This window comes from Ursus americanus, chromosome 1 (assembly GCF_024610735.1).
Source record: "Ursus americanus isolate L20-20 chromosome 1, mUrsAme1.1.p, whole genome shotgun sequence".
NCBI lineage: Eukaryota > Metazoa > Chordata > Mammalia > Carnivora > Ursidae > Ursus > Ursus americanus.
In genome coordinates, this window is record NC_142127.1 from 19,794,167 (window position 1) to 19,815,934 (window position 21,768).

At 37.5% G+C, this 21,768-nt stretch overlaps 1 protein-coding gene across 2 annotated transcripts in view; it reads left to right on the top strand.

Moving 5' to 3' along the window:
* Positions 1-21,768, top strand: part of THSD7B (thrombospondin type 1 domain containing 7B) — an 818,519-nt gene that overhangs the window by 631,927 nt on the left and 164,824 nt on the right. For both annotated transcript variants that reach the window (XM_087858825.1, XM_045782780.2), the window contains exon 15: positions 5,568-5,746. In XM_087858825.1, the coding sequence (XP_087714951.1) occupies positions 5,568-5,746 (179 nt within the window). The remainder of the gene's footprint in view (positions 1-5,567; positions 5,747-21,768) is intronic.

A 21,768-nucleotide genomic window follows, 5' to 3' on the forward strand; every position in this document is an offset into this window, starting at 1 on the left:
TTTTGTTGTGGTGGTGTATCACGTTAATTTGTGGATATCGAACCATCCTTGCTTGCATCCCCAGAATAAATACCACTAGATCATGGTGAATGATCCTTTTAATGTATTATTAAGTTCAGTTTCTTAATATTCTGTTGAGGATTTTTGTATCTGTGTTTACTGGGATATTGGCCTCTAGTTGCTTGCTTGGTATTTTTTGTTTGTTTGTTTGTTTTTGTTTTTGTTTGTTGGTTGGTTGGTACAATTTACCTGTGAAGACATCTGGTCCTGGACTTTTGTCTCATAAGGATATTTTTTGATTTTTGATGACTGATTTAGTTTTTTTTTTTATTTTAATGTTTTTTTATTATGTTAGTCACCATACAGTGCATCCCTGGTTTCTGATGTAAAGTTCGATGATTCATTAGTTGCGTATAACACCCAGTGCACCATGCAATTCGTGCCCTCCTTACTACCCATCACCAGTCTATCCCATTCCCCCACCCCCATCCCCTCTGAAGCCCTCAGTTTGTTTCTCAGAGTCCTGATTTAGTTTTCTTACTCATAGTCTGTTCAGATTTTCAATTTCTTCCTGATTTAGTTTTAAAAGATTGTATTTTTCTAAACATTTATCCATTTCTTCTAGGTTGTCCAATTTGTTGACCTATAATCTCATGATCCTTTGTGTATTTGTGGTGTCAGTTGTCACTTCCTCTCTTTCATTTCTGATTTTATTTATTTGGGTTTTTTTGTTCATTTGTTTGTTTTGTAATTAGGCTAAAGTTCATCAATTTTGCTTGTCTTTTCAAAGAACCAACTCCTGGTTTCACTTATCTTTTCTATTTTTTTTGGGGGGGTCTCTATTTCATTTATTTCTGCTCTGATTTTATTAATTCCTTCTAACTTTAGGCTTACTTTGTTCTTTATTTCTATTTCCTTTAGGCATAAGATTAGATCATTTGGTTTTGTTTGTTTGTTTCTTGAGGTAGACCTGTATCACTACAAATTTCCTGTTGGAATACCTATTATTATGTCTAAAAGTTTGGGGACCGTTACATTTTTTTTTTTCTTGTGTCTCAGGTTTTAAACTTATCCTTTGGTTTGATTTCTCCATTGACTCACTGGTTGTTTAGTAGCATTTTTACTTAGTTTCCATGTGTTTGTATTTTTTTCTATTCCTTTTCTTATAATTGATTTCTAGTTTCATACCATTGGGGTTAGAAAAGATAGATGCTCTGATAAGATTTCAATCTTCCTAAATTTATTGGGACAGGCTTTGTGACTTCATACATCTATCCTGGAGAATGTTGCATGGGCCCTTGAAAAGAATGTGTATTGTGTTGCTTTGGGATGGAATTTTCTGTGTATATCTCAAGTCCATCTGATCTAATGTGTCATTCAAAGCCACTGCTTCTTTATTGATTTTTCTACATGGATTATCTCTCCATCGATGTAGATGGGGTGTTAATGTCCCTTACTATTATTGTATTATTGTCAGTATCTCCCTTTATGTCTTCAATTAATTGCTTTATATATTTGGGTGCTCAAATGTTGGATGCATAGATATGTACAATTGTTACTTTATTACTGGATTGATCCCTTTATCATTATTTAGTGCCCTTGTTGTCTCTTGATATGGTCTTTGTTTTAAAGTCTATTTTGTCTAATAAAAGTACTGCTATGTCAGGTGTTTTTGGTTTTTTTTTTTTACTTCAGTTTGCATGGAGTATCTTTTTCTATCCTTTTAGTTTGTATGTGTCTTTAGGTCTATAGTGAGTCTCTTATGGGTAACATATAGTTGGGGCTTGGTTTACATCCATTCAGTTAACTTACATCTTTTGATTACAGCATTTAGTTCGTTTAGTTTGAAAGTAATTATCGATAGTTATGTACTTATTCCATTTTCTTGTTTTTCTGGTTGTTTATGTACTTCTCTGTTGCTTTCTTCTCTTGTGATTGATTGTACTCTTATGCTTGGCTTTTTTCCTCTTTATTTTGTGTGTGTGTGTGTGTGTGTGTGTGTGTGTGTGTGTGTGTATCTATTCTAGGTTTTTAGTTTGTGTTCACCATGACATTCATATATAACATCCTGAGTATATAGCGGTCTATATTAAGTTGGTGGTCACTTAAGCTTCAACACATTCTAAAAGAACATTTTTACTCTCCCCTCCACAGTTCATATATATGTTGTCATATTTTACATCTTTTGAGTCTCCTTTTCTATCATTTTTTTAACTCTTTATGGCCTCTTCTTTTCCACTTAAAGAAGTTCCTTTAGCATTTCTTTTCAGGCAAGTTTAGTGGTGATGAACTCTTTTGACTTTTGTCTGGAAAACACTTTATCTCTCTAATTCTGAATGATGATCTCGTTGGATAGAGTATTCTTAGTTTTAGGTTTTGTTTTGTTTGTTCATTTTCCTTTTAGCACTTTGACTATATCATGTCACTCATTTTTGGCCTGCCAAGTTTCTGTTTAAAAAAAAAAAAAATCAGCCGATGGCCTTAATGGGGATTCCCTTGTGCATAACAGTTGCTTCTCTCTTGCTGCTTTTAAAATTCTCTTTATCTTTAATCTTTGCCACTTTCATTATTGGGTGTCATGGTTTGGACCTCCTTGGGTTCATCTTGTTTGAGGCTTTTTGTGCTTCCTGAACCTGGATATCTCCTCTTCCCCAGGTTAGGAAAAATTTTAGCTACTATTTCTTCAAATAAGTTTTTTGCCCCTTTTATTCTCTTTTCTCTTCATGGGATCCCATATAATGCATGTTTTTTACATGATGTTTTCCAAAACTCCCTTAACCTATTGTCATTTTTTTTGTCCTTGTGTCTTTTTGATGTTCAGTTTGGTCACTTCCCATCACCCAGTCTTGCAGATCACGGATTCTTTTGCAGCCTTTAATCTTCTGTTGATTCCCTTTAGTGTATGTTTCATATCAGTTATTGTGTTCTTCAACTCTGATTGTTATTTTTTATGTTTCCTGTTTCTTTGTTGAAGTTCTCCCTGAGTTCATCCACTCCTCTTTCTAGTCTGGTGAGCATCTCTATGACCATTACTTTCAATTCTTTATCAAGCATATTGTACATTTCCATATCACTTAGTTCATTTCCTGAGGTTTTGCCTTGTTTTCCCATTTGGAACATATTCTTCTGTCTCCCCATTTTGCTTGACTTTGTTTTTGTTTGTATGAATTTGGCAGAACAGCTACTTCACCTAAACTGGAGCTATGTCTGGTGATCTTGGCTGGTTGGAGCTGTGGCTGTTGTGCACTGGGGGTCCCTGGGCACTCTGCACAGAGGTCACCTTGGTGGGGTGACTGGAGCCAAAGTGGGCATGGGCTGTGTGTCCCAGGGTACTCCACACCAAGGCATCCTTGCACGGTGGCTGGAGCTGAGGTGGAAGCGGGCCAAATGTCCCCAAAGCACTCCAGGTAGGGGTCATCCTACCAAGTTGTGCAGAGCCTAAGTTGGGCATAGGAGTGTTCTGGGGTGCTTTGTGTGTATGCCACCTTGGCAAGGTAGCTGGAGCTACAGTGAGCGCTGACCAGGTGTGTCCTAGTAGTATGGCTGCCCTGGGGCCTCCTTGATGGGACAGCTGGGGCTAGTCTTGGTTAGGGGTAAGAGGCTCACTGAGGCAGTAGACCAGCTTTGGTGCCTGGATCCAACTTTTGTCCACACTATCAAGATGGAAGGAGAACATAATCTGTGGCACTCGCCAGGCCCTTCAATTTGGAGAGAGCTCCAGCAGCTCTCCCACCATTTGGTAGAGATCTAGGGCTGGATCTTTTATGTTCTAGTTACTCTTTCAAACTGTGGCTTTTTTTCTATGCCCCCGGGGCATCTGGGGCTGGTGGGGGCTAGGGGCCCAGGGGTTGCTGAGGTGGCAGGCTGGCTAGGATGCCTGGACCCTGCTCCTGTCTGCAGGATGAAGGGGGAGTATGCACTGTGATGCTATCCAGCCTCTCCAACCTGGAGAAAGTTCTAGCAGCTGTTTGGCAGGGAGGGTTCTAAAGCTGATTTCTTTTAATTCTAGTTTCTTTTTAAAACCTTGTTTGTTTCTGTGCCCTAGATAGATGAAACTGCTCATAGGCCCTCCGTAGTACCCTTTCCCACTGTAGTTCACAGCATTGGGCATGGGGGTGTCTACAGTTACCATATCACATCTGTCTTGCCATTCTCGACATGGTCTTTTTTTTTTTTTTTAAGATTTTATTTATTTGACAGAGAGACAGCCAGCAAGAGAGGGAACACAAGCAGGGCTAGTGAGAGAGGAAGAAGCAGGCTCCCAGTGGAGGAGCCTGATGTGGGGCTCGATCCCAGAACCCTGGGATCACACCCTGGGCAGAAGGCAGACACTTAACGACTGAGCCACCCAGGTGCCCCTACATGGTCTCTTTTGTTGTGCAGCAGTTGTTTAGTCCGCTCACAGTTCTTCTGGAGGAATTACTGTGTAACTAGGTGTAGATTTGGTGTGTCCACAGAGGACGTGAGTTTAGGGTCTTCTTCTGCTGCCATATTGGGCCAAACTCTCAATCTCCTTTTGATCATCAAAATCAACTAATTTGACATATTAATATATCAGCAAATTTCCTTCCTTTTTGCTATATACCATAACCTAATCTTGGGAGTGGAATCCTATTATAGTCAAAGGTCCTGCCCAAACTCAAAGCGATGAAATTATACAGGCATGAACACCAGGGTACAGGGATCAGATAGGTTGCACTTAAGATGAATGATACAAGAGAATTAGCATGTTTTTTAAAGGAAATTGATGGCTTCAGTTTCAGGTATGTTGAATTTGGAGATAATTAGGCATCCAATTAGAGTGGATCAGTGGGTCTTAAAGAAGTCAGTAGCAAGATTAGAATTGGAAATACATATTTGGTAATGATCAGTGGAGGTGACAGTTAACGAGGTCATCCAGAGAAAGACTGTAGCAAGAAGTGGGCTGGGACAGGAGTAAGTCCAGGTAACTAGAACATCTACCTGTGCATTTCCACCCAAGTCTCTTGATTCCAGTCTAATATCTTCAAGCCTTTCACTGGTCCTGTAGATGGTAAATAATATCCTGTTCTTCCTAATTTGTGGTCCACTCTCTGTCCTCCTCCCACCTCCAAGCCACACTACCAGGAAGTGAGAATCAAGAGCTGTCTTAGTGAAAGCTTTGCAGATGACAGATACTAAAAAAAAAAAAAAAAAAAAAAAAATGGACTGTCTTATGCACCCCGATCCCAGATGGTGAGTTGTAGGAATCATAGAACACAAGGCTCAGTGAGGGGAGATGGTGCTATCGTTAGCCCCGAAACATTGTATTTCTTTCTAAGAGAAAATAAGACTAACTGCACTTTTCTTTGCTCCTCCCTCCCAGAATTGGCTATAAAGTGTTAGATGGCACAAATTTGGAATGCAAATGTGACTCTATCACCTATCTCTTAAAACCTTTCTGTTTATTTGAATAGAAAATCACTGAAGCCATTGCAGTGATATTGTTGAACAATCTGAGATGTGACTGTTTACTTTCTGTAAACAAGCAAATTTGATTAGTACATTTTGACTAGATTTTCCTCGCTTCACTTAAATCTTTCTTTCAGGTTATATTGAAGAAGAGTGTGTCATCCCATGCCCATTTGATTGCAAGTTAAGCGACTGGTCTAGTTGGGGGTCTTGCAGCTCGTCTTGTGGAATTGGAGTGCGAATTCGGTCCAAATGGCTAAAAGAGAAACCTTACAATGGAGGTCGCCCATGTCCCAGACTGGATCTCAAAAATCAGGTAAAGTACATGAAGCAACAACACAAAAAGCCTTAAAAAATTATTCACTTGATTATTTCTTCTGGAAATTGAAGTCATTATCTTGTTACAAGTGGGTCATAAAAAGTTCTCACAAGTTCAGAAGCGGGGTTAAGAGGACATAAAGTAATATAACAGAGTTAGTAATAGAAGCCTTGCCTACTTCTAGGTAATGCAGAGACCAACTTGGTGTTACTAGCAATAACGATGTTTATGAGAAATAATCCAACTGATTTTATATGGTCTTGAAGTGTAACTTGATTATTCATATTATAAAAGTGATTTGTTTGTACGTATATGTGTGTGTGCGCGCATATATACATATATTTAAATATAAGTAGTAAAAAATATATAAACACTAATGTTGGGAGAATGTCAAGTACTTTATGGCAGTAAGTATAGTTAGTGATTTCATCCATGTGCTCCAAAAATGGGGTACTCCTTTCCTTCACCAAACTCTTCATCTACTGTTTTTCTTCTCAACATTACCAAAGTTGCCAGTTTTTCATGTCTTTTCTGAGCTGTTTCTCTACCTATTTCCTATAGATGTCTAATAAAATTGCTATCCTGGGCAATATTGATTAGAGTATGTTACTTGGCTTTACCCATATGATAGTCTAAGATGAAGTTAAGAATTTTAATAATGACCTGCAATTTCTCCCATAATTGCATAGTGGTTATCAGATTAGGACTGACATGTAATTTTTTTATCGATTGAATAGGTAGAGCACATGTTGATGATTGTTGAAAATTCCTTATTCTTAAAAGTTGTGGAGGGTGTCTTATATGTGTATATTGTTCATTTGTGATCCTGCAGCTATTTTAACAGAATAGCTGCACAGGCTTCTATTACTAATGCTGTTAATTTCTGCCCTATGATCCCCTTTTGATTAGAGTTTCTGTACAGACTGTTTAATGGAAAGGAAATCCATATGTCTATTCTTAATTAATTTGAATAGCATACAAACATACAAGTAGATATCATGTGTCAATTAAGGTCAATATCTCTAGCCACTTTTTTTCCTAAGTTTTGCCAAAAGACCCATAACTCACTGAAAATGAAAAATTACCATTCCACCAAAAAATAGTTGTTTTAAGATGGCAGAGTACCTACTCTTTTTTTTTTTTTTTTTTTTATTAAAGGTTATGTGGTAAAATAGTGACCATAGTTTCTTCTCTCAAAGCGAACGCAAACCAATGCGGGAAGACAAGGCAGAAGATCATAAAATCAACATAAAGGTTGCAAAAACAAAGAAACCCCCAAAACTCCACAAGTAGGGTAGTTTGGTGAAAGGAAGATTGGGATCTGATTAATAAAAACAGGAGGGAAATAATCAGAGCAGAGATGGTCTAAGGAGATAAACCTTAGTTTAGTACAAAGAAAAGGTATAAGACAGGTTTGTGATTACAAGGAAAATTTTTCAAGTGAATGCTGTGTATGAGGACTATATGACCTTCCCTAGGGAATTTTTCAGGCATTTAAAGTGGAAAATAACTACTAATCATTTATAAACAATGCATGGTAATTCTTATTTTTTCTCAAAACCTTCAATGAAAGCTAAACCTTCACACTTAGGCTAACCACCAATTTTAATATGCTAATTTTATGAACTAGGAAATTACCAAGGGATTAAAGGGGTTTCACTGGAGTGCAGACTTGAAGACTGTATTTTCAGTATGCGAAGGCAAATATGTAGAAGTGTGTCTATCAAAGTTGAGGGTATGAATAAGATAGATACTTGTCAACCTGCTGTGACTTAAAGGAAACTTTTTCAAAATGTTTGATTGACATATCAAACTGGTAACCTGAAGAAGGTAGTACAAGCTGAAAAAAAATTAAACCCAACTTTAAGAATAACTTAGATAAATTCCATAAGTGAAAATTATGTGAGGATGGGGCTGTCTGCAAGAGGTATTTCTAACTCTTGAGTTCAAGAAGGGAATTTTTGCATTTCAGAGACATTTGTTTGTTATGTTCCAAATGAATCCTGGGATTTAATGCTGAGAAATCAAATTTAATGTGGTATATATTCTGCTATAAAGAGGTCTCAGTTGTCTAGCATGTGTGTGGCTTAATTCAACTTGAATTGAAAAACTTCACCCTAATTCATACTTTGTATTTTAATATAGGTTAATTGATAGGGGCATTAAGTAATAAGGCTTCCCTCTCAGTTGTAAGTCTGTGAATAGCAAGGGAGAACACTGTTGTAAAAAAAAAAAAAAAAAAAAAAATTCAAAATTTAGAAGAAATTCTCCTTAGAGAAATTCCTTTTCTAAAGCAAGCGCACTTTTACCTGGAAGTAGATTTGTGGAAAGCAATATTTGCTGACTTCATTATATATTTGCTCTTAAATATAAGAGTATCACACGTGTGTGTGTGTGTGTGTGCACGCGCGCACGTTGCATAATATATAGAAATCTATTTAAAGCTATCCATATTTTCTTAACTCATCTGAAAATAAATTGGGTTGGCAGGAAATTTCATTATTGAGGATATATTCCCCAGCTTCCATTATTTATGGCAAGTCTTCTTTAGAAAAGTTAGCTATTTGTTTCTCCAAGCTGGAAATATGATCTAGTTAGAGGTACACCCACTAAGGCTTTTTTGTAAAGTTCAGTTTTACTACTGGCCTTAGGTTATTTGTCTCCTTTCCAATTAGTTCTCAGGTTTAGATTTATTTTCCTGTTTTTAAGACCAGGTTAATACTCTCTTTTCTATTCACATAAGGAAGAGCTTAGAAAAATATATAACCAAATTTTAGCAGTAAGAGAGGCACATATCTTCAGTACCTGTACAAGAGGAAAATTCTGTACATGTCAGATTGAGCCAAACATACTGTTCATAAATATATATGTAAACATATACAACTTATGTATATGTATATATAATGCATATGCCTTTGTAAATGTCAGCATACCTACACATGCTTATTCATTCTTCTCCATTTCTCTGTAGAAAGGGAGATCTTGTGAAGGCAAGGTCTTTCTACTTTTATAACTCATTCCATTCCCTACTGTACTACCTTGTATATTGTTGAATTATATTTACTATATGCTTCATTTTAAAAGAAACGTTCTCTCTGGATGAGTGGGTGGCTAGTTCTGCAGAAAAAAATGTTAGAACCCTGGTCTCCTATGCTATGATGTGTCATTTAAATTCTCAAAAACACTAGCCCTTCTAGAAGAAAGAAATAGGAACCTCCAAACTATTATCGCCCAAGGAGTCTTTCAAGATCTGTCTCAAAACTCCTGAATGTTGGATCCCCATTGAAATTTCAGTGATGTAAAAAAAAAAAAAAAAAGTTTGGTATTATGTACACAAGCTCATAAACTGTTCTGAACCTGTTAGTGGAATCAATTTTTATAATCTCTCCTAAAAAGCCTCCCTTTTAAACCCGAACCTATCAATGTGATAGCTTTTTCTCTAGAAGTGCCAAAGTGACAGCAATACTTGAATGGCTTTCTGCTAAGTATATTTGTGATGCTAAATAGCTCTGGCGTGTAGTTTACCCAAAACTCTTATCAAGGCAGAAAACTTCTCAATAGTTTATTGGATTATCAGGTCAGTTGGCTGATGCCCTTGACTCTGCTGTGCATAATAAAACACATAATATATTTTAATTTTTTATAGTCTATAATATGTTGAGTAGATTATTTATACTTTATATTTTTGCTGTTTTTTTCTTTCGAAACTCTCCTTAATAAAATCTTAAATATACGGACGTTAAAGCTCTGTTGGACTTGTATTTCTCCTTATGAGTTCTTCACATGATTGAAGGCAAGAGTTCCAGGAAATTATATTTTGCTTATAGGTTGCAAATCTGTGTGTTCACAGTGTGTATGGGGGGGAAATGATACATTGAGATTCATTACCTATACTCTTTAAAAATGTATGCTACCTACTTAAATACATTTTTGAGTTTTGATTATGTTTGCAATTGAATGAGAGGATATAAATTGAATATGTGTGTTTTTTAGAAACAATTGCTATTTTAAAAGTGTGTCTTCCCCCCAAAGAGAAGTGGTCTAAATTTGGAAATGAGTGTAATGCATTTTGTTTTTCATAGTAGGGTGATAATGTTTAAAGAATACTTTCTTTCCAAAGATACATAGAAATTTTTTAGCATGAATATTTCTTTCTTAGAAGAGGCTTGTGGATGAAAAAATATTTCTATAGGGAAAGAGCTTATGCTCATTTTTAATACTACTTCGTTAATTAATAGCAGAATATCGCGATGTGGAAACTATCAGTCTATCTGAATTTGTTTACCCACAAAAATATGGCTACACTTAAATTTTAATTTGACTTAACCAGTTTTGGCTTCTTCTTTTCGATCAGCCCAACTCCCACTCATTCTAAGCTAGTCCAAATCATTCCTGGCAGTGTCCTGCTCATTTTTAGACTTGGTACTTTGGCAGGAGACCCAGACTGAAATGGAGTAAGAAGTCCTGTTCTTGAGGATTAATATGGAAGGCAGCCCAAGCTTATCCATGATTAAGTACATTCAGGTGTGCCATTCTTATGTGGGGAGGGGTGTTGGTGTTTGTACCTTTGAAAAGACTTTGCTTTAAGTATGAAATATCATATGCCATAGAATTAAGGGAAGCACAGTGATTCATTCCTCAGGGTTATTTGGGAGGATTTAATAGGGCAGATACTCCTAGAACATTTAACCTCTCCCTAACGTAGTAGTTATTCCAAAACCCAGGTACGCTGCACCCCATCTCAGAGGCAGCATGAAATGGCTCCTAAGGGGTAGTGTTCTTCCATTTTTTTTGTTCCTTTTATGCCTGTCTGCCAACCCAAACTGCTCTCAAGTTGTGACATCTCACTAATTGAGCTGAGTAGAGCTCAGAAGAGAGGCAATTTTTCTTTTCTGTTCTTGCCCTGTCACCATCTCCAGGAAAAATTGTTTTTCTTAAGAGATTTCTCTCCCCCTACATTTGTGTCTACATATAAACTATTCTTGATCATTCCAAAGTAATAGCCCTCAGACTTGTTAAAATCTTTTGGAACTTTGATCATTTTTCTTGAGAGGTGCCAGAATCACGCATGAAAGCAATTTTCTTGTGGTCCACTCTGTCTTGAATTTTACTGTTTTGATATTGGGTATTGCTACTCTGAAAATGCTCAAAATTACTTTTAATTGTTATTCAAGATGTTCTTATGTACCTCTAGAATGTTCTTTATTAGGCTTGCTTGGTAAATGTTCTTAGTGCTATTGTCAGGGAGCAAGAATTCATGTCCTCTTCAACGGTCCTTCTAGCTGGACTAAGAAGGGAATTGACTTGAGACAGATTAACAGGAGAAAATCAAATTTAGTAGTGCATGTATGGGGAATCCACACAGACATGGAAATTCCAAGGACGGGCAATATGAGGTATACGTGTCATTCTGAACTAAGGAGAAAGAGGGTAAGAGTCTGGGACTTGGGGAAAGGAAAGCAATTCACAGAGTGATAAGAAGAGCGTATGTTTGGTAATTAGATGTTTGCCCTGCCGTGCAGATGGGTGACTCCAATAAAATTTATCTCAGAGAGTAATCCTTATTCTGGAAAAGACCTTCAATTTAGATTCTTCCGTGTGGTTAAGGGAGGTGCAAAAGTTTCTCTTGAGCTCATAGGGTCTTGATTGCTTTTAGCTTAGGGTAATTTTCATGCCAAAGTGGCCCATCATGGGGCAGCCTGTCCTTAGCCCCTATACTGTTCCTAGGCAGGAATTCCAGGATTGGCTGGGGACAGCTATAAAGTTATGACAGGCAAATTTTGTCAGATTTTGTCTTTGTAACTCTTTCACCATGTTCCCATACCTCGTATTATCCCTGGCTCCTTAACTCCTGAAGGCCTGAAATATTACATTGGATAACATCAGCTTCAGCAGGAAATCACATCTGTGTTTCCAATTTTCTAAAACTGTCTTCTTAACCAAGTACTTAAAGTAGAAGTTCTCAAGTATTTTTGTAGAAAAATAGTGGCAGAACCTACTTTTCATATCTTTTTTGAATCATTCTGTCATTGCAGCCTAAATACAGAGTGCAAACTTCCCTCTTTTTTTCAGGTATTGAAAGAATATGGTTTTGACTTTAACCACAGGATTTGGTTATATTAAACATACTTTTTAGAAAATGAAATTGAAAGGATGGTAGTATAGCACATTCTTAAAAAAAAAACTTGCTGAATATCCACTTAAAAAGAATATTTTAATACATGCTAATTCTGTTTTTTAGATATAATTTGACATATATAAGTTTAAGATGTACAGTGTGCTGATTTGATGCATTTATATATTGCAGTGTGATTATTAAGGCATTAAGTTACACATCTCCCATGTCACATACTTATTTCTTTTTTGTGGTGAGAACAATTAAGATCTAGTCTCTTAGCGACTTCGAAGCTTATAGTATTGTTGATTATAATCACTATGCTGTGCATTAGATCTTCAAGATTTACTGACGAGTTAAAGTTTATATCCTTTAGATCTTTCAAGCTTTATCCCAATATTGTTACCAGAAAGCAAGTTACCTAGATCCTGACTGGATCCTATGAAAGATCCCTACTGAAAAGCACTAGTTGAATCGTGATTTATTTCTTTCTATATGACTTTAGAGTCAGGATAAAAATAGTTTCTCTGAGAAGCTTATCTAAATCTTTTGAAATCCAGAGTTCATGACTTCATAAACTTTATTGATCATAAGCATAGAACAATCACCATGGGGGTGGAGAGTGGTATAAAGAGGTTCCCAGGACCCTGCTCTGGAGACTGTGGTCCGCACAGTTAGCGTGGATCCAGGAATCTATTAACAAAGAATTGTTTTTACTGGTTCTTCTGATCAGGCAAGTTGGTGAATGCTGCCATAATTGATATTCTTGCCACTGGGGCTACCATTTCTGATGAGTTCTGCTCTGGAAAAGGTTTTCTCTGCAGTTAACTTAGCCTGCCCTTTTTAATCCAAACAGTGAACACAACCACTATTTGTTTGCTACTCAGAGCAGATCTGGGAGGACCCTCCCACTTCACAGAAGAGGAGACTGAGGCTTACAGAGGTGTAATGACTTGCCCAGATCCACCCACTGATACATGCAAGAGGTTAAGAGTCAGGTCAGAGGTCAAATGCTGCCCGTCATCTCCTAGCTGTGGGAACAGGAGAAAATTACTTAACCTTTCTGAGTCTCAATTTCATAGTATGTCAAATGGGTATAATAATGCCAAGTACCTCAGAATCATTGTATTAGCATAAAATGAAAATACGAACTTTCTCTTGTCGGGCAAATAGTATGGGCTAGATAAATGTTAGGTAGGATTCTTTTTCCTTGGTCTCTAACACGTAATTTGTGTTTCCGACTCCATTTGCTTTCACCTATATACCATATTGCCTTTTAGGACTAAGTTATGCAGATTGCTTCTCTTTTGTATTTAGCTACTTGAACATTTGTAGTCAAATATTTTAGTTGCAATAACTCAGTTTAGATACATAGTAAAAGCTACTGTCACTGCTTCCTGTACAGGAAGCCTAATTTATTTTATTTCTAAACGTCCTGTTCACTGCATTTTTTATTTAGTGGCAGAAAGGAATATAACTTTTTATGTATTTGTGACTAATTTCCTATGAATTTGTGATTCGTGCATCTTTATTTTTATAAACGTTTTTAAGGAGTATAACAGAAAGATAGCCAAATCACTATGGGTGGAGCTCTATGACTTTTCACACAGTGAACCTTCCCTTTCAGTGACCACCCGCATCAAGAAACCATACGTTATCAACATCTCAGATGGCCCCTTTGTGTTCCACCTTTCTTACTACTACCTTCCTCTCACCAAATAGAACTACTATTCAGATGTCCAACGGTATTGTTGGGGAGGAAAATTTACTTTACCTTTCAAGATTTTTCTTGCTGGTCTAAGAATTCAAATCACATAGGACAGATTCACAGGACAAAAACAAAAATTTAGGAACACCATATCTCCTATATACATGGGAGCAACCCACGAATACTGAGTAACTCCCTGAAAGGGCCAGAAGTCATCACCTTAAATACCATCTTCTACTAAAGACAAGATTTTGGGGCTGGGGAGTAGGTTATAGCAGGTTACAGGGAAAAGCACAGTAAACACAAGCAAAGTCATTATGCATATTTAAGTTGTTGCTTTCTCTGTTGATAAGAGTTTCTAGAGATTAAGTCATCCCCCCTTTCCTGGTACCGAGAGGGAAGCACCCTTCCAAATGGAGATTTCCTTTATACATGTAAATATCTCTTACTACAGGGTTTTCAGAACTATCTCTTTTACTACTATCTCTTACTACTTGGTTTTCAGAACTTCTCCTGTGTTTGCAGTTTCTTAAAAATAACTGGATTAAAACAATATGTCAAAGAGGCATATTTTAGGGTGGTATATTTTGTACCACTTCACTATAAATTAGTTTTATCGTTCTAAAAAATTTTTTTCTTAAATAGATTCTGCACTATATATCCTCTGTGCCTGCCTTTTCCTCCTCAGTATGTTTGTGATATTTATCCATGTTGTGATTTGTATGAATATTTCATTTTCATTGCTCTGTTATGTCCTTATAAATATCCTATTGTATACATCCCATCTTACCTATTTTTATTGATGGATGGACAATTGGGTTGTTTTCAGTTTGGGGCTATTAGAAATAACACTGCTCTGACCATCCCCATACATGTCTTGTGTTCATATGTGTGCATTTCTGTTGAGTACTTATCTAAGAGTAGAATTCCTGTCGTAGGATATGCATGTACATTCAACTTCAGTAGAGAATTGGCGTTTCCTCTTAACTTATAAATTATGTCAGGTCCGAAATACAGAGAGTATATACTTCTAGATAATGACCTGAAATATGACCTGTGTGACACCATGAAAAGGGGTGCGGGAGTCATACAGATACATTAAATCTTTATCTCAACACGTGTTCTATCACAGCTATCAGTGACTGGTGTCCTCCCCCCAAGTCACCGCTGCCTTCCCAAAGAGAACAAGTGGACAAACACTGCCTCCTGGCTGAATTCTGCTCACCTCGCTCCTAGACAACCATTATAACCATCACATTTCTGCTGTCTCTCATCTCTCCTCTCCCCCCTTCTGCTCCATTCCTCACACGGCAGCCTCTGTGAACTTTCTAAATCACAGATCTGGTTATACATAAAACCTTTCATAGGTCTCTTGTTACCTTCGGGATAAAGTACAAACTATGTAATATAGTTTATAAGACATTTAATGATCTTGCCTGAAACACACGTCTCTGAGCTCGGAGTCTTTTCAAGTCAGCAAGGCCCTCAGGCCAGGGAAGCTTCTTATGAGTCAGGAGGAAGGAGCCACTTCTATGTTTCTGCCTCTTCAACAGCCCTCATACAGGCTTTCTCATAGAGAGTGAGAATCTCACATTTTAAAGCTGATCATATAAATCAAGTGATTGTCTAACACGCTGTCTTTTAACAAAAATTGACTTTCAATTGATGAGTCACCAAACACTCTTTAATGATGTTAGATACTTGGATTTACTCTATTGCCTTCTCTCTGGAAGCCACTCATCAAATTCCTTCCACATTGGATTAAAGTCCTGCTCCACTGCTATTTAAATATAGACTGCCCAAGGCCATTTAGAGTTGTAGCTGTCTTCCCTGAAGAGAAATCTTTCTCTTAGATGGCAAGGTAAGGGACACTGTGCTTATTACAACTGTGCCGAAAGCATGAAAGTACAGATCCAATTGCAAAGTCTGCCTCTGAAGAATATTCTCTAATAGCAGAAATGTTGTCCAAAACCATCTTCCACCCTAATAGACAACAATCTTGTCACCCTTGGAACTGAAGGTAAATTGATTTGAGTAGCAATATTAGGGACAGAGTTTGAGTTGAGCCGACTCCAATGCACAGTATGTCAAACGGAGGCCAGCGGGTTCCATGTGTCATAAACCAGGATGGTAATAACACAGGGTGAAATTGCTGTCGCTTTGCTGTTTTGGAGCAAAGGAACACAATTGTATTTAAGTCACTACGGATCCCAAATTTTACATTTTGTTCATTTAAAAAGACATTTGATATGTGCATTGTTTTTATATATATATATTTAAGATTTTATTTATTTATTTGACACAGAGAGAGAGACAGCCAGTGAGAGAGGGAGCATAAGCAGGGGCAGTGGGAGAGGAAGAAGCAGACTCCCAGCAGAGCAGGGAGCCCAATGCGGGGCTCGATCCCAGGATCCTGGGATCACACCCTGAGCCAAAGGCAGATGCTTAACGACTGAGCCACCCAGGCGCCCCGTGTTTTTATATTTTTAAATCCTTGCTCAAATTCACTTTCTAAAGGTGTCTTACCTGACCAACTATTTACCTGCACTTCTCCCATTTACCATTCCTTGGTTCTCCTTTTCCTACTACATGATTTCCTCAACTTATTGTTGATGTTAATTTTTGGCTGCCTCTCCATGCTACCCCTAAAACAGATATACTGCCTGGTTTGGGATGAGCACCTTGAAAAGTGATGACAGTGTTTTAGATTAGGCTCTCCTAGAAGCAGACTTCAGATAGGATTCAAAAACCAGAATTATATTTCTCAAGTGCAGGGAGCACCATTAGGAAAGAAAATAAGTGCTTCAGGGAAGGGAAGAAACCAGTCAGAGGTGTGTTGCTAAGCTAGAAACCGTGGCAGCTACCAACGCTGAAGCATGTTGGGAACTCTAGGAGACTTGCAAAACCCATGCCCAAGTTTTTTCACACCTTAAAGGACCAGGAAACTGGGACATTCATGGGGAAAGTACAGTAAGAACTATCAGTGACACGGGTGTATAGTGCATGCTCATTATTCTCTAGGAAAACGAGTAAGGTGTACTCGGACCTCATTCTCCAACACTCTCTTCTGACAATCTCCCTGTACCACTAAAGGGGGAAACCACCTTTACCACGAGAAAATAATCTAGGAGATGATTTAAATGAACATATGGCCTCCAGCAACTCCCTTTTCCTTAGGCATGAGGGGACTTATCTCCTGGCTGTGCAAATACCCCTGAATATGTGGAAAAATATAAGATATGCATAGACCCATGGTTTGAAATGGTATGATATGTTTTACTTTGCATTATTCAAATATTACGGGTATATCTCCATGTCATATAACTAGGTACATTGGGAAGAGACCTAGAGAAATATAACAGGTAAAATTACTTAAGTGTATGATGTTGACAGGGACTTCTTAGCAACAGTGATTTTTTAATGAGCCCTGGTAGATTTCAGAAAGAGAAGAGGTAAAAATAAAATGGAATTCAAGGTAATTGTAAATGTTTTGAAAGGCAACTTTAATTCTGTGCACCTGTGCCTTCATTCATTCATTCATTCATTCATTCATTCATTCATTCATTTAGCAAATACTGAGAATAAATGGTGTGCCAGGAGAAGACCTCGTTTACACTCATTTCAACTCCACTGATCAATTTTCACTGGGAATTTGCATTCCTGGAAGCTCGAGTGAATGGTTGGAATTATAGATATTGCTCTAGATGCTTATGGTATCAGAACTGCTTTACCTTTAAAAATTCATGAAGCAGTTTGGACCCAATCAGCAAAATTATCCATTCCTTCTGTATATTAAGATGATTTGCGACTAATATAAATCGCAACCCAAATTGGCTGAAAAAATAAGGAAATTCATTACCTCATGTAATAAGAAATCTAGTGGTGATGCAGGCTCTAGGACTGGTTGGTTCTGTGGCTCAACATTGTTGTCAAGAACATAGTTGCTCTCAGTCTCTCTGCTTTGTCATCGTTGGTGTTGATTTCATCCTCAGGATTTTAGGAGGACTGACATCAGCAGTTTCAGGCATAGCCTCCTGATGCAGCAATAACCAGAAGAATAAGAGAGTGTCTCTCTTTGGGGGATCTTACGAACAACAAAATTTTCCAGAGTCTTCCTCACTCCGTAAAACACTACCTCATGTTTCATTGGCTGAAGTTGGATTTTTTTTCCTTCCTAAGCCACCTCTGGAAGGAGTCATGGGATGAGCTTGATTAGCTCAATCAAGGACTTTCCAATCTTTTATTTTTTAAATTTCCTGGCACATATAGGAATCCGTAATATTCATCTGGCAAACTGGAATATATGTTTAAAGCTGTGAATGGTCTGAGACCCTAGACTCAATGTCTCAGGCACATCTGAAATCCACGTATGAGACACTGGTGTGGCAGGGCAGTGCTTTAATGCACATGTGAATCCTGTGACCTATCTTGCTAAAATGCACACTCTGAGTAGATCTGAGGGTAAGGGGATAGAGACTGTGATTTTAACAAGCTCCTAGATGGTGGCAAAGCTCTGGGTCTGCTGAGTACACCTTGAGGTGCTAATGTATGGTCTTTGAGGAGCTCTTTTCTAGACTGGAAAATCACCTGGGGTGGGGTGGAATGTATTTTGGAGAGTGCGCTAAAATGCCTACTGTATACTTTTAATTTAAATCTTTTTGACATTTAATTTTATAAGGCATAAATAGTTTTAAGTAACATTTTGAGCCTTATATTAAGATGGAAAAAATGTTTTTAATCAAATATCTGAAAGTCTCTTGTGTATGAAGAAGAATGACCTAATACTTTCCCTGTGAGGATATGAATTGCCTGATTTGCCTTGACTCTTCCACGACACTTTTTCTTTCTTTTTCGGCAAGAGCATCATTCCATTTTGCAAGTTATTTGGCATCACCAACCTTCCAGTGCCTCAGCCCATCAGATAAATAAGCAGACTTCAAATCAGAAAAGAAGTACATCAATACACTATTTTTGTTGAAAACTGAATTGCTAACTTTATATTTGTCCGCTTTTTAAAAAATGGTGATTTTTCTACATGTAATGACTAAAACTACGTCTATATGAAGCTGAACAAATGACAAGTTCAGTGAAGTCCAGGGGAAATCATTTATTAAAATGGAACATTTGATAATGTGATGCAAGGCCTATCTGGCTTCTATCTTTGCTCTCACCCCAGAGTTGAAAGCATTAGGATTGAAGTCCTCTATATCTAGGAAACCAAACCAGAAAGACAATTGAGTGAAAAAGTGAATAATTCTGGGGAAACGATTGGTCAAGTTGGCTATTTAACACAAAATAAGGATAGCAAAGATCTAAGAGAAAAACTGAATTGAAACAGCTTTGGAATGTAAAAATGAAATATGAACATCTTGAACTCAATATATGATCCTCTTTGCATGAATTATTGCCTGTCATTTGCAATGCACATTACTCAAAAGTACTGAAAAATCTGTTCTGGCTTATTACTTAATTAAAAGTAAGTTATGAGCACTTTCAATCTTTATATAATTTATATCATTTGCAAGTCATGAATTTCCCATAATTCTGTTGGCCTTAATCATCAAAAAAAAAGTATTGCTATGCTTAAATACAATCGCTATGCATCTTTTCCACTCTCTAGCAGATGTTACAAAAGAAACTATCACAGCTGGTGAAAATTGATATTCAGAAGTATAAAACATGGCAGCGAAAAGATTAATTTTCTGTACTCAATGCCCTTGATTCTTGAAAACTTTAAACTTTCTTCACGGTAAGGCCAGTGGTTTCATTGTCTGGTTGGCAGTGGGCAGATGATAACGTTCTGCTCTATTTTACTTTATGATGAACCGAAGAGGACTGGTTGTTTCTCTAATGAGTTTGTGAGAGATACTTCGATGCTGACACATTAGCTGTATCCCTTGAACTGCTATGATGAGGAAGTGAAAAGTAGTTTTAACAACTTGCTAAAATTATCACCATTAGAGTGAATGAAGCACTAAAATATATATACCAGATGTTTAAAATGGTTAGATTTGGGAGAAAACCTACAATTAATTTACATTTTAGTGCTAAGTGCAAATTTTAATTTATTCTGATTAACTACTTTATAGCCCATCTAGAATACCATTTGAAGGAGTTATGGAAAAGCTGTAAAAGAAGTCATAATCAAGAGATGACACTTGATTGGCATAGAAGAAGAAGAGTTTCATGCCTGACGCTCATATTGCTCAAAAGGGTTCAACTTGCACTTGCCCAGAACCTGTTATTGAATTACAGGCTTGGAATCAATATGGGAAGCAGATTAGCTCACTTAATTACAATTTGTGCCAAGATTTAATCCCCCCACAGATCAGGTAAATTGTTCTAATCTACATGCACATACTTCATACTTCCGCAATCGAGTCGCCATGCAGAAGTGTAAGCAGATTTCTTGATAAGATTTTTATAAACAGGATTGGCTAAATGGAAACTGATGGTTGAGTTCCAAAGCTTTCCCATAGATGAGAAAACCTTTGAAAGTATAAATGCTGTTGTGATAACACGGTCAACAATATATGCCTGGCTTTGTATTAGGCATTCTGTAAGTAGCAGCTGTTATTAATTATAATACTGGTGAGGATCTGGGGAGAAGGTTTTTGGAAACCTCACCATATTACAAACTTTCTTCAAGTCCAGGTATTATAATCTGGTGGTCCATTGGAAAGTTATCAACTGCTGAGTTCATTATTTGGACTGATCAGTGTTTGCTACCAGGTATTTTTTTAAAATCAGTTGTCAAGATTTTAAACATAGGAATTTCTGCATTAAAATTTAGAGTCCTAATATCTCCGTAAAAATCAGAATATCTGGCAAATTTCAAGTGAATCTGAAAATGCCTGTCCTCTTTAGACAGACTCGATCAGTTTGATGGTCATCATCTTCTCCTGTCTCCCAGGCCTGCCCTGCATCTAGGCCAGGCATCAATAGCCAGGCTCATCCCTTAATAGTTGCAGCCTGGCAAAAGCATACAAACAGTTACCCACATTTCATGTTTTGGTAATTAGGTTATGAATCAGGGCAACAAACTATTATATAAAACATGTATCTCAGGGGAGGGGAGGGAGAAAAAATGTATTGTATCCTTGTACCTTAACAAATAGACCTTCGTAATAACCCGGGAGGCTCAATTTACATTTGGGATTCTCAAAAGTTTGGGGTGGAATGTGGTGCTATAAGGAGAGCCAGTCTTTAGCCCGTGCTTTGCCCTTGTGCTCTTCCAGCCCCTACTCTGTCTCACTATTTGTACAGGCTCTGTCCACTGTAGCTCAACACCCATGGCCACTCTTCAGGCCTAGGGGTACTTACATACAGGGAGAGGTGCAGTCCCATCTATCAGGTGAATAAACCTGGGGACGAGACCCAACTCGTTAAGGCAACTCAAACTCCTTTGGCAGAGAATTATTTTTTTACTGCTGTATATATTTTATTTCAATTCCAGTGTAGTTAATATAAATGCTGTATTAGTCTCAGGTGTGCAATATAGTGATCCAACTTTACTCGGTGCTCATCACAAATATACTCCTTAATCCCCTTCACCTGTGTCACCCATTCTCCGCCCCACCACCTCCCCCTTGGGTAACCATTTGTTCTCTATAGTTAAGAGTCTGTTTTTTTAATTTTTTCCCTTTGTTCATTTGTTTCTTAAATTTTATATATGAATGAAATCATATGGTATTTGTCTTTCTCTGACTTACTGTGCTTAGCATTATACCCTGTGCATCTATCATGTTGTTCGAATGGAAGATTTTCCTTTTTATGGCTGAATAATATTCCCTCGGGTATATATGCCACCTCTTCTTCTTCATCTATCAGTGGACACTTGGGCTGCTTCCATAATTTGGCTATTATAAGTAATGATGCAATAAACATAGGGTTGCATACATACTTTCAAATTAGTGTTTTCATATTCTTCTTTAGGTCAATACCCAATAGTGTGATTACTGGATCATAGGGTAGCTCTATTTTTAATTTTTTGAGGAACATTTGGCAGAGAATTCTGGAGTTCAGGCTTTTGGAATGTGGTCTAACAGTTGCTAGAAGGAGGCACAGAGCAGATCCCCTGGAGGCCTGCCCCCTTCCTTGCCTCTGCAGATTCACCATAAGGAAGAGGTGCCACTGAAACGGGGTTAGAGAGGGTTTCTCTGTACTCAGGGGAAAAGCCAGAGACAATAGGGTCCA